Genomic DNA, 14,226 nt, shown 5'->3' on the forward strand with positions numbered 1-14,226 from the left:
GCTCCCTGGTTACAGTAGTGTTTGATAAATAACACCTTCAGCCTTGATTTTAAAATGCAAGATACATCTTCTGTAACAGTGCTTTATATTAGGTTATGGGGAAGGTTGCAGGTTGGTTTGAATCATAACAGATTTTGTGAAGCATCCACTACCTGCCTCCAACAGGAAAATATACACGGCATAAACAAACTTTAACATCTCAGCAGAAGTAAGTACTAGAAGTAGAAAACAACAAGACCAGGTTTGCAACTGTGGAATGACTTTTGTTTCTCAAAATCAAAACTAGTAGACTTAGTCACAAAAACATAACTGTACAGAGAGACATTTGAAAGATAATAATTTAACAAATTTGATTAAATGTGTTCGTATATCTTTTCTAAGCAGCACTGAACATTAATTAAGACGGAACCTCAATTCGGAAAATAATAATTTAAAACCGTTTCCTAATTGCACTCGAACAAGACACGTCAGACATGATTAAAAATAAACACAGTATAGTACACAGGTACTATAATGGTAAGGTACACCTACATACACCTACACCTACATAGGTACACCTACATACACCTACATATGGTACACCTACATAGGATAAACTCACACTGCAAGGCAGTAGTATTCCACTAATAGAAAACTCTTCAATTCGATGAAAACAAGTGCTCAGGTAAGTTGAAGCCAGGTTCATGTTTTGCTTGGAGTCCGTGGAACTTTGGAACAAGAATGTTCTCCATATGTGATGAAATAAGGATTAGTCCATTTCTTTGTAGTAAAATAACAAGATAACTTACACACTTATTAAAAAGTTGATTCCAAATAACTGTTTAATAAAACAGAAAAAGATTTAAAAATTAAAAAAGGTCTCATCAGTTTTGTCTGTCTTTGGTTTCCGTCCTGAGTAAGGTTGTCATTCCTCACTGATTTACAACTGGTTACATTTTATAACATAAAAATAGGAATAAAATAACATAAAAATAGGGGACAGGTTGCCCATCCCAAACTGGTTTTTCTTTTCAGGTTGATACAAACATTAACATTCTCACGACCTGACTGTCTCTCTTCACTCCACACCAGCATGCTTCACGACTAACTGCAAAATAAAAATGTCTTGTCCCTGCCTCTGTGACCTTGTAGGCAATCCAAGAGTACAGAAGGCCCGTTACATAGAGGTGACCAGTTTAAGGGGACAGTCCTCGGATTGCATGCGCCGTCCATAATTCAAAGTGTCCCTAGATTTAACATACCGTCACCAGAATTCCTCAAAATTTGCAGCCCTTAATGATTGCATTTTAATTTTGGATTTTAACACTTGTATCTGGACAAGTTGTTCTAAACTTTGGTATTTGACCTTCGACCTTGAAACAAAAACATCACATTTAATTGAGAGGAGCTCAGAATTCCAAAACTCCTCCCTTCAAACAAAAATTATTATTATACATAACAATGTCCAAATGAGGGGATCAACATTAATACCATTTCCACATATTTCCTCATATGTCCAATATTTCCTCATATTTCCTCATATGTCCACAATTTTCCTGGAAACAAACCGTCACCTTTAATACCCTTTAACAATGCTAAGATGACAGAAACGTGGACAAATAAAATCCCAGCCTACTGAATTGACATTAATAAAAGTTACCCTGTATTAATCAATGTATAAACCATCAATTTATAATTTGAGAAACCAGAAAACAAAAACACTTAGTGGTTCCGATGTCTAAACATATTCATAGTGTGGTAAGCCACACATGTTAATATTCATGGACTTATGCACACCAAAATGAAGTGGATTATCTATTGACTTATGCGGCAACATATAAAGAAAGGTACCAGGAATCAGTTATCATGTTGACTAAGTCAATTTAGTGACATAGTATCATAACATTTTGTGCCTAAATGGTCCCAATTTTTTTTAGCCCAAACAAACCGACTATTAAAATGGTTATGCCCCAAACATTGAACCTCCAAAAATTGTGGGCCCAAAAATTCAGGCCCAAAGAATGTGTCCTCAAATGCATTTGAGGTGGAAATCAAGTTAGGGCCCACCTGGCCTTAAAATGCACCCATAATTTCATAAGGCCAAGATGGTCCCAAAAAATTTAGGCCTACATGTACCAAGCTACTAACCAACAACTATATTCCAAGTTTGGACAAAAATCCAATTGATGGCTGGCCCCAATAAAATTCTGCCTATAAATGGTCCCAAAAATATTTGGCCACAAACCGACTCAAAAATATATTTGCGCCCCAAAAATTGTACCCCAAGACAAACACATACACTCTCGCATACACACACACACACACAGGTTCCAATGGATGTAAAGCATCAGAACAAAATTGGATAAAAAACTAGGAATGAGTCTATTAAACCACACTTGATAGAAATTAAACATCTACAAGCACATGAGTTCTGTCTCCAGATATGTCTAGCAGTAATATTGTAAACAACATCTATAACTCAAGTGTGCGGGTGGAAGGGACGATTGAAACACGCCTTGGAAACATCTTCATTGTTATCAAACACATTCAACCCTTGAAGATCTTCTCAGCTTAATGACATAAACCTTGTTGTGTACACGCAAATTTTTAATTTCATTTTCATTGCATTGAACTATAGATGCTTTCTCTGGAGAGTGTAGTCCACAATGCCTGATTACTAAAATATTAATAACAACAATTAAAACATGACACAATATCTGGCAAGAATTTGTGCAAAAGTAAATAAAACAAAGAAAAATGGGAAGGGAAAAAATGGACTTCATCAAACCAATCCCAGATGAGCAAAAAACAGAAGGAAAGGAGTTATGTCTGAGGGAACAAGCACAGAACAATAAAATACCTGATGATTGAGAGTATAACCTATGAAGTCATTAAGAAATTTTCTTGAGACCATAATAATAATAATTATTATTATTATAACCTATGAAGTCATGAAGAACTTTTCTTGAGACCATAATAATAATAATTATTATTATTATAACCTATGAAGTCATTAAGAAATTTTCTTGAGACCATAATAATAATAATTATTATTATTATAACCTTTGAAGTCATGAAGAACTTTTCTTGAGACCATAATAATAATAGTAATACTAATTATAATAATAATAATAATTATTATTATTATTATTATAACCTATGAAGTCGTGAAGAACTTTTCCTGGGACCATAATAATAATAATAATAATTATTACTATTATTATAACCTATGAAGTCATGAAGAACTTTTCTTGAGACCATAATAATAATATTAATTATTATTATTATTATTATAACCTATGAAGTTGTGAAGAACTTTTCTTGAGACCATAATAATAATAATAATAATTTTTATTATAATTATAACCTATAAAGTCATGAAGAACTTTTTCTTCAGACCATAGAGTCATTTCATACATAAACGATGATATTAAAAGAAAGAAAAGAAAAGGCAAAAATAATAACCCCAAACCAGCCGTCCTAATAAAACAATGCTTTCCCTCTAGCCGTTTAAAATACTTTCAATATACCCCCACATTTCTTATACTAGCATACCTTTCCGGTGGGTAAAAGGATGGGATGGACAAGCTGCTTCCGAGAAACCTCTTTAAAATAATTTCATTATCAAGAGACATTATCAAATTCCTTCATTAACAATTAAACACTGGTTCAAACTTAAGAAGATAAAAAAAAATAAAAATAAATAAATACAAATGAGTTGTACTTAAGTCATTCACGAATCATTTAAAAACGCAACTTTGACGACGGTAAAAACACTCCATCGCGAATGCTACTTGCAAATGAAAGGTTGATTCTCGGCAAAGTGAGACAGCAAAAAATCACTAAAATTACTATAAGAAGTAAAACTGAAAGCATTAAGCTACCTCAAGTTCTCATTACACATGGCAAGATTTAAACGATTTTCTCAAACCAGATCATAACTGGGTTTGTGATTCTGTAATTTCTAAAAATAAATTCAGTATCATCAACTAGGTGATCCCAGAAGGAGACCAAGTTTGAAACCTCACATCCACGATATGAGAATTAATTCTATGGTTTAATGTGGATGTTAAGTACACTACAAATAAATGTATCACTTCAAGGATGAAAATATGATCATATCCATCAGGTGAGATGAATTTATCAAACAAAAAGATTAATATTTGTAGGATTTGTTCAACTTTGGTGATATTGCATAATATGTGAAGTTTGTAGGTAATTCGAAAACACTTGACAACTGGAAGAAAGTTAAGTTTGCTTAATAACATTTTTAGGAAACAAAAAGAACTGTTTGATCCATATCTAAGTTAATTTCTGTCGGTCCTTTGTAAAGTAGATGAATGATATGTTGTATAGATGTTCTATGAAATTACAATCACAGAGATTAATTTAATACCTAGAGTGTTTCTAAAGCTACAAGCTGGCTTAACAAGAAAGATCTGTTGTTCTGTCCATCAATTTCACTTGGATTCCCTAAACATACTGTAGGTGGAAACCAGAGCTTGTCCTTTCTCTTAAAAGCTCTGCTAAAAAAACTGCAGAAAAATAATTGAGGTCTTTCAAACCAAAATGGAAATTTGCATCATCCATCTAGAGAAAAGATTTTCCTCCAAAAATGAATCCCTTCATAAAGCAAAGATAAAACTTATGGCCAACTATTTTGCATCAAAAAGTTTTTTTGTACATATATATATATAAAGCGTAAGCAAACCAATATTATGTATTGTCGAGAAAGCGGGCACGGAGCTGTTGGTATGCTATGACCATTCTCCGATTCCTCCAACGTAGCACTGGCCGCCTCTACCTTCTTCCACTATGGTTCAGGAACGTTACAAAAGAACCTGAATTACCAGTGGGTATGTCCCAGGTTTACATGGGCCTAATAAGATGTTGTTCCTTGACTCCTGATCAGAGCTGTATTCAGTAACTCATGGCAACCAAACATCCACTGGCAATCTATCACCTGTCACCTCTCACCTTCAAGTAGATCTACGTGAGCAAAACGAAATATATGGAATCACATATTATAAATAATATATCACATCTCATTAACACATAATCAACATATCACACATAGATATGTCCTTTGGCACTCATACATTACACATTATAAACCATATAACATATTAGATGAAATCACAAAATCCCTTATGACCAACATATACCACACATTACAACCATACAGCATATTACATACATGTCACCCATGGATAGATCACTTATATGTATATATATATATATCACATATGACATACATATCACCAATCATAGACATATCCCTTATAACCAAAATATCACACATTATCACCATACAGCACATTACACATTTGTTACATATAGACATGTCCCATACTACACACACATCATTAAGCACAGACGTATCACTTACTACTTAAATTAACTCCCTAGTGGATTGCTGTATGGCCTACTTACATAATCTAATTACATCCTATCCATCCATATACAGCTGAGCTTTGATAATAACCAAAGCCTCCTCACCAGCCTATTGAGGTACAAATGGCAGCAATGTACCTTGCCCTTGCTTACCTCAGATAAAATAACCCAGTTCTCCAGATTTGAATATATCTGCAAACGAAATTCATGGAGTGCACCGACTGATGCAGGTACTTCCCCAAAAGCGGACCCATCTTTGATAAATTCTCCTGCAGCAATAGAAATGGAAGGAAAGGAAAACATGACACCAGGAACAGCATCAGCGAGCGACATTTAACAGAACATGACAGGAACAAAGAATTAAAACTTTGAAAACCATCAAAAACTTGGAAACAATTACTGAAATATGTTCTGGTCCTAACAGAGTGAATCCTTTCAGTGTACTGTAGATTTCTATTTTTATTTTGATGTTTCAAGTCTAGTACTCATATAAAACTTGTGGTAAAATTATGTATTATTTTATCTGGCAATGACTGTAAAAATAGTTTCCAAAACTGGATAGGTTCACTTTAAAGAATGCAATATCTAAGATAACTTGAACATTTTATAGGATTTTCATTATTAGCGATATCACTCTCTGTCTAAGTAAGCTATTCATCCTCTTCCTTATTGAAGTTTTACCGGTATTTCCAAACGTCATGCAACATTCGTGACTCGGTGCGTGGATTTCAAAAGCCATTACCTATAACAAGAAACCCATCTGCTGTTATCTTGCTCCTTTCAAAGCCAACATTTTTAACACCTCCAACTGGAAGGACTTCTACTGATGTGTTGAATAATTTATCTCCAGGTATCTCGGAACTACCACTAATAAATCGGTACCTGTCAAGAGATAGGAATTGTATATGAATTACAAAATTATGATACAGTTCACAGTGGTGGTGGCTAGTTTATGTGACGTCACAGTTAGAAGATCTATGACAGCAAGAGCTGTAATACATGGATATCTCATCGGTCACCAGTTCTGAATGCGTTAACATGGAGGAGGCAGAAGATAGAGGGGGCTGTTGAAGAATGCAACGGCAAGACATGTTCATCAAGTATGGAAATTCATATAACTTTCAGCAGTGTTGATATGATTGAAGGAATACTGACAATAACAGGTCACTGTAAAAAAAATTGAGTCTTTCTATAAAAATCTGTGTATGTTATACAGTACTGTTGCAGCCAGTTAAAGTGGAGGCCTAGTGTTATAACCTATTACATATTACAAGCCGTTACTTTGGTAATAATGTTTAACACATTACCCTTTCTTGAGGGAAGGGCAGGTAATGGTCCAAACTGTGTAAAGCGTGGACTGCCTCGCTCCAAGTCTATAACAGTAATGGACATGAAACACTGTGGCTAGGCATGGTTTTTTTCAAGTTACAATCACCATGGCAACGGTTTTGTCGATACTCACTCAGATATATCTACAGCAGGTTCAAACTTGAATCTAAGAACATCTCCAACATTAGGATTTGTTCCCCAGAAGATATCTTGTCCTTTGTATGCTTTCACTAAACTGTGTTTCTGGTACTGTTGTAAAGTAGTCGAGACATCAGCCTCTGGGTTATTATGCTGGGGAATATGGATACCTTTCTTGAAATCACGATCCTGCAAAATTGAATCATAAATCAAGGAGTAATCAGAGGAACATGATTGAGAGTCCTGTCAAACTTGTCAGAGTAAATGAATGATGTAAGAGCGAACATGCTAGTAATTAATTTAAAGCCATCTAATATCTTACCATCAGTTATCACATGTAACACTGCCAATCTCCATTGACTGTATAATAAACCTGCAACGTTGCACACATTTTACATTGTTCTTTCTTGGTTGGCTGGTGTGTTTGCATGTTACTTATATAACAACTGAACTTATCTTTCAGTGATCACACATAATGGAACAAATAGCCATTACAATGACACTTGTAAATGAGTTAGAAATCCAACTATTAACTACCACATTCGCTATCATTTGCGAGCCATCCAAACATCAAATCCTAACTCACACATGCACTCAATATTTAAACAAATGCAAACATTAAAGTGTAACTATTTGATTCTATCACTAAATAAGACAGCCATCCACCCGAAACTAAATAACATCTGCACTAAATTTGCAAGCAACGTTAAATGGTAAGTAATATCTTCACAAAATATGAGCGGAATCTACGAAATGCTACCTTTTTAAAGAAATCATTTAAAAATCGACCAGTTTGACATTGTTTAGATCTTGAAAATTTAGAGGACCGTCCTCTTTTGAGGGTACTGCTCCTGGAGGTAAACACCTTTGAGGTAAATGAATCTGGAGGATTCATGTCAATTGGGTGCGCGCGTACCATACATGGAGGGTCATGTGATGTGTTCCAGGGTGGTACCAAACTGATATTTCTCTGGAGCAGTTCGAGAATATTGTTAGTGACTTCTTGAAAGATTTGCACCAAGACGGATCAGACATGGAAACTAACGGCGTAAGAAGGTACTGGTACTTCAGGCCTACGAAATAGTGCTAATATGCTAACGTTCAACCTTATTCTCTTGAATGGAGGCAGGCCTTCTACTTAATAGATCTTACTTATTAATACAGCTCTAGGGGCAAGCTTTGTCTCATATGGACTAACGTTATTACTACTTCCTATAAGTGAATGTAGAAATGGGAAATGTGGGGAAATGTTTAGTTCAGTGCAACCACGGAATTCTCCATGGAACAGAGCCTAATGCGGCTCGACGGAAATATAGCTATCACGTTAGGCTACAGGCACTGTTATTGCTAGGTAACAGGTGTCGTCTGCTGCTCTAAGCTTGCATGCACATTTACGTACTAGTTGGGTGAAATCATCATGCGTAATGGGGAGAGTAATATATAAGTACCACCCTGGAACACAGCACATGACCCTCCATGCATGGTACGCACGTACGCGCGTATTTACTGTGTGATAGTTTCTCCAGATTCATTTACCTCGATGGTAAACACATGTTACCTTGGCCAGGCAGACCCGCCTGAACCTTTACTAACAGAACTAACAGATACACACATCACATAGCAGTCATTCAGAACTGCAAAAACATTAAAACTCAAAGTTGTCAAAGTGACATTTAATACCTTGTCCACTCGTTACAGGGAGGTCAGAAGAAACATTGGCTAACTCGACCTACCTTTAGTTTCTGTATTTTACCCTTCAAAGAGGAATGAAGACCGACATGTTGAAATAACGACGGCTTGTATCTGATTCTATGTCTGGCTTTCTCTTTTGTACAATGTTTCTGAAAGATAACGGAAAGGAAAACTGTCAAAAACTCTGCTGAGTTTATTATCATCATTCATGTATCAATGCATTACTGCATATTAACTGTAGTTGGTTCACTAGTTGCGACGTATAATACTAAATAGCTATGTAGTATCAAAGGTAGGTCCAGAGCAAGTTTTATAGAGCACTAGCTCCCATTTATTACACTAGTCGAAGAAATCCATTTAAATAAAAAATTTTCAATTACAAAATCATCTGTGTTACCCAAATAAAAAACAAGTGAACAGCTGTTAAACAAATTTTTAAAGTCTGTTATCGGAAAATATTCACGCAAATATTTAAAATTCAATCATGAGAGAGAAACATGTCCAGTTGCTTTCAGTATGCAAAGATGTATGTAAATCTGTTTGTTGTCAAGGTGATGCATTTGCATTCTATTAGAGCAAAATGAATCCCAACGATATGAGCTAGTATACTACAGACTGCAGATGAAGGTGGAGTTGTTAGCGATTCAGAACAACGACACCCCACAGAAGCAGTTAAGAGTTGGGACTGTCATTGTGGAGACAGCTATATCTGCAAAAGCTATATCTTGTTACATTGTTATTGGTAAATCCAGAATGAACTGAGCATTATCATTTTACTTGAGGTTTCCTACAAAATCAACAAATTGAGAAGATAAAGTTACATTCCTTCTGACAAACTTCGTTCCATGAGGTTACATGGTTAACATTTCTTGACAGAGTTGAGGTCAGATATTAATAATAATTGAACTTGAAGGGCAGTTATTTTAAAACGCTAAGCAGCAGGCATGTGTTTGTGATAGAAGCTGAATGGTTTGTAACTTAAAATTCATGTTCAATGGTTTGATACCTAGTTGACAGTTTTAACCAATTTTGGATTGGTTTTACAATTTGAAAGACCATGGATTTCTCCTAGATGAAAACCTCAAGTTACTTTGGCCGGGTGATCAAACTCACAACCTCCCAGGTGCTAGGTGTCATAGCTTCTACTACAACTGCCCTAGACTCAACCAAAGCATTGGTTATAAAATATTATATTATATTATAAAATATAAATTATTTCATGATAAACCACTGATAACCAAACAATACCTACTAACACCCAACTTGATTTAGGAACAATTGATTAGTGCATACTTAATTTAGCAAGAATGGATTTAGTAGTACTGGTAAGCTATTAGAGACTACATCCATTGTAAGGGGATTAACTTAATCCTTTGATGATCTCTAATACATTGCGTAACATATATCCATATAGCATGGTGGTTACAGGAAGGATAGATGATGCTAACATGTGACATTAAACTTACGGCATCTTTCTCGGGATTACAGACCAGGACGAACAATATGTGATCCAAGAGCCAGTCGATTGGCTTAGCTTTATGGAACATCAGAAAAAAGTCTGCTACTAAATTAAGATCTGCACATTTGAATAGTTTACCTGGAAGGGGGAAAAAAAAATAAGTACAACAAATAAGAGAATAGATAACATTATATTCTGTAGGATTTTGTGTACTTCGTACAGAAAATTCATGTTCCTTTCATGTAATAATCATTTACTAATCATGTACCAACCACATACCAATCATGCACCAGTCATATGCCAATCACATAATAATCGTTAAAAACCACTCCTATCAGTCCAGGCGGTACTTCTATAAACACTTTCAAGTTTTTGGAGACTGATCCTTCAAATAGCTGAGGTGGATCAGTAAAAAAGTGACTGGACTATCAAGTCTAACACACAAATTCATAAGGTCAATTCCTCAGATGCAATCCAAAATTCAGTGGGATGATGTGTTTATAATATATTACAAATTGGTCAAGTGGTCTTGAATATCATCCAAGAATTGCTCAGATATTATTATGTAGAAGTTAAAAGAACCTGTCATTTTTGTGTAATTAGAATCGATAACACAACTGATGAACATTAACATTAAGGCGTGCACTGAGGAGCCGACTAAATCATCATTTAAGCCTTAAAGGAGCGTTTCAGAGATTTTGCAGATTTTAACGGTGAATATCTTGAAACCCAGGATAGCTAGAGAAACATTGCTTACATTTCAAATGTTCCTTTGGCTTTGGACTACAACATCATGAGACTAAAATTCTGCTTAAAGAAGAAACCCTTTAACTTGAAACAGCAACTTACCAATGAAGCCTAACTGTGAGAATTCTAATAAAAGCCAAGGATTTCTGTTCTGTTGACTTGCGAATGCGACCATTGTGTTGACAAAGTTTGGCACTGCTATAATGTCATCTTCCAACTGAATCAAAAAATAAAAATAAAATTGAATTCATTTGAACAAAGTAAATCAAGACCCATGATCCCATTCACTCACTCATCCCCATAGCAACCAAGAAGATATCTTATAGTTTCAGGATATGAGCAGATAATCACATCATATTTAGAGGTATGCCCCAAACACCTCAGGACTCATGATCTATGCAGCAAACAATCTAACTAATTTGCATCTGCTTTTGTCAAGAAAGCTTCCTGATCAATCACAAAGAAATATTTCGCCGAATGAGGCCACCTATCTATCTGTGAGAAGCTCGCGGCTCAAAATTCACCAGTATGATCAAACTTCGGGTTGATGGCGTCAAATAACACACGTCGTATGGCAGTTGGTCCTGCTGTCTAATTCAGCAAAATTCACTTATGCTTGCATCCTTGTGGGCAGTTTGCTGCCAAGAGGACAAATCAGCCAATATATAACATCCACAAAGTCTATAAGCGGTTGATTTTTCCCAGAATTGTGAGATTTTAATTACCTCGATGCAATATTCATTCACCTCGGCTGTGCTGTCAACAACCTAAGATACTAATTTATTCTAAAAACCGGGTGAGGATAGAAACATCCCCAAGTGAACGCTGAAGTTGAGAATCGCAAGTTTTGGACTGACTCTGTTCCTCAAAATTACTTGAGTAAACCTTTAATTATTAAACACAATATGCATGGGAGCAAAGACAATGGATTGTGCATACATTTTGGACGATAGATACTACTAGTACAGTATAAATATCAGGGACAGGTTCAGTGCTGGCTTACAATGATGTCTACACTGCTTGGCTCAGCTTTATACCATGGAGACCTCAAATAATGCACAAGGCCATGCTTTTTATTCATTTACTGTGACATTGATGTCAATTTCTGTAGATTCAGTATCTAGACCTCTAAAGTCTGAAGTGCTGACCAATAAGTTCCCCTAGTGGTACCCCTCCGCCACATCCCCCTGCAAACCACATTCATGTACATGCCCTTGACTGTGACATTGGTGACAATTCTATAGATCAATCATCTAGTTCGGAATTGCTGCTCTCACTAGTTAGGATGTAATAAGTACCTCTAGTGGTATTCTCCCCCTGGCCCCAGCCCCATACATTGTCTTCAACGTCATATTATAATGGTTTCTGTAGACTCACCATCGTGTTCTCTCAAGTCCTGAATTGTTGTCCCACTAACTAGGATGTAGGTACCTGTAGTGGTACTCTGCCCTCCCTCCCCTTCCCCCTGTACATCCCTTGAACTTGAATGTGAGTAGTGCCCCTAATGGTGCCCCCTCCCCCATTCAAGCCACCCTCTTTACATCCCCATAAATGTCACAATATAAATGGTTTCTGTAGACTAATCATTAGTTCTCTTCAAGTCTCAAGTGCTGCTCCCACTTACTTGGACGTAATAAGTGCCTCTACTACTGCAGTACATCATCAGAAATGCAAAGTCTAAATTCTGTTTCGTTCTCCACCTGTCAATTAAGAAGGAAACATTGAAACCATCAATTTACAGTTCGTTGCTTAGATGACTGTAGAAACATTAAAAATTTAAACCACCATCAACCTATCCCTGACAAAGCTTTCCTGTGACATCTCAAACTCAACACCTCATGTGAGCCCTGAAATACATTCTTGATGTTCTTCTTCCCCTGCTTAATGAATGGCTGAAGAAAACTTAAGATTATTCTAAAGAAAGAGATAGAGAAAGACAAGAAAAACTTAAGATGGGGGAACAGGAGGATAAATAAGCCACGGCAGATGAAAGATTGAACAGAACTTGTTCTCTTGAAGCCACAACTACTAAACGTGATACATTTAGATGAATCATATACAATGTGGTGCCCGGTGCAACAAACTAGAAGAAATATCAACCTACATACTGCAATATTAACCATTATAAAGCCAGCAAAAACTTTAATACTGAGTTTGGGTGGTGCTGGCGAAGCTAATCAAACCCTTTCAAACTTTGTTCCCAAATATGTAGTTATTCAGACAAATTATAGCACAAAAATATATCTTAGTATTTGAAAGACAATTGGTTTGTGCTTTCAAGTTACAAAGTTTACCTCAGAGCAGCCCTCTTTAATTATTTATTCCAATAATTACAGTCGAGGCTCTGGAGAGCAAACCTGATTATCAGAAAAAACTGATCATTTCAAAACTTTGTTTGCATTTCTGGTTAATGCCTGAGTTGATTGATTGAAATGTCGAACTTTTGAAGTATCTTGAAATGTAATAATAATAAATAATCATAATTAATACGATAAAAAGGGAGAGACGACAGAAAAGCCAATGAGAGAAAGAAACAAACAGGAGGGTTTAGCCGGGATCTTCAAGTGTTTCAATTTATTAACTCTAAGAGCGATGGAGGATGCTTGATGATGTAGGGTGAGCAAGCAAATTAAGAATTTAAATGATGATCATGATCATGATGAGCTAAGATTGTAACAGAAGGCCTAAGAGAGAGAGACAAGGAGAGTTGGTACTTCCTTTTAATCAACCTACTGCTGATGATGTAATGCTTGTATAAATTTATCCACACACTTGGGGAAAAAGTATTACGTGCGATTCATATTGGTTAAAAAATCATGTCAACAAATAATTTGGGCGGTTCAAATTATGTATAAAATCAGTTTAATCTTTCAAAAACTTACCCCAGCCAAAAATATGTTGATGTTACAAAAACCTTTGCAAAGATTTGACCTGAAGCATAGAGATATAGTCCTCCGCATGTAATGATTAGTGAATTGTGTGACCACTGTTCATCCCTAACAGCCCTTCCCCCCCCCCCCCCCCAATGGAAGGGCTTATCATTTACACACACTATACTTTTACCATGAGAAGAAGGAAAATGAAGGTCTTACTTGACACGTTCCTGAGTATCTCCAAATGTCTCCGGTATATTATCCAGGTCAGGATAATAGTAGACTGGAGGAGAGATGATATCTATCAGACCTGATTCAACCTCTGCAGCAAAACTTTAGGAGAAACAAAAGAGAAGATAATCTTTACTCAACATGGCAATGATCTGTATGAGCATTAAGGGGACTCGTCCCTCTTTGTTATGGAGTAAACTATTATATACTGTTATTACTGTTATAATGTGAGATTGATTGAATCTAGTTAGGCAGAAAACTATGCACTTTTTTACTTTGTCAACACACTACAATGATTGGTTTACACTGAGAAGGAACATAATTTATGTTGGTTTGGGAAAGTAGACATAGAAGAGAAATGGAAAATAGTGAAACCCATTAAGA

At 35.9% G+C, this 14,226-nt stretch overlaps 1 protein-coding gene across 2 annotated transcripts in view; it reads right to left on the minus strand.

Annotated features, from left to right (window-relative positions):
* Nucleotides 1–238: 238 nt before the first annotated feature.
* LOC139980011 (alpha-1,3-mannosyl-glycoprotein 4-beta-N-acetylglucosaminyltransferase A-like) overlaps nucleotides 239–14,226 on the minus strand; it is a 79,328-nt gene continuing 65,340 nt past the window's right edge. The window contains exons 6-15 of one of the 2 annotated variants that reach the window (XR_011797425.1): nucleotides 13,831–13,944; nucleotides 12,363–12,438; nucleotides 10,841–10,955; nucleotides 9,999–10,129; nucleotides 8,574–8,681; nucleotides 6,836–7,029; nucleotides 6,116–6,255; nucleotides 5,527–5,642; nucleotides 568–4,968; nucleotides 239–527 (exon numbers count right to left, since the gene is read on the minus strand). Coding sequence is in view for 1 of the 2 variants with exons in the window: in XM_071991354.1 (XP_071847455.1) it covers nucleotides 4,939–4,968; nucleotides 5,527–5,642; nucleotides 6,116–6,255; nucleotides 6,836–7,029; nucleotides 8,574–8,681; nucleotides 9,999–10,129; nucleotides 10,841–10,955; nucleotides 12,363–12,438; nucleotides 13,831–13,944 (1,024 nt within the window). In the remaining variant the exon portion in view is untranslated. Of the gene's footprint in view, nucleotides 4,969–5,526; nucleotides 5,643–6,115; nucleotides 6,256–6,835; nucleotides 7,030–8,573; nucleotides 8,682–9,998; nucleotides 10,130–10,840; nucleotides 10,956–12,362; nucleotides 12,439–13,830; nucleotides 13,945–14,226 lie in introns of both variants that reach the window. The other variant, XM_071991354.1, reaches the window with a different exon arrangement.

The sequence above is a fragment of the Apostichopus japonicus genome, chromosome 14 (assembly GCF_037975245.1).
Source record: "Apostichopus japonicus isolate 1M-3 chromosome 14, ASM3797524v1, whole genome shotgun sequence".
NCBI classification, from domain to species: Eukaryota; Metazoa; Echinodermata; class Holothuroidea; order Aspidochirotida; family Stichopodidae; genus Apostichopus; species Apostichopus japonicus.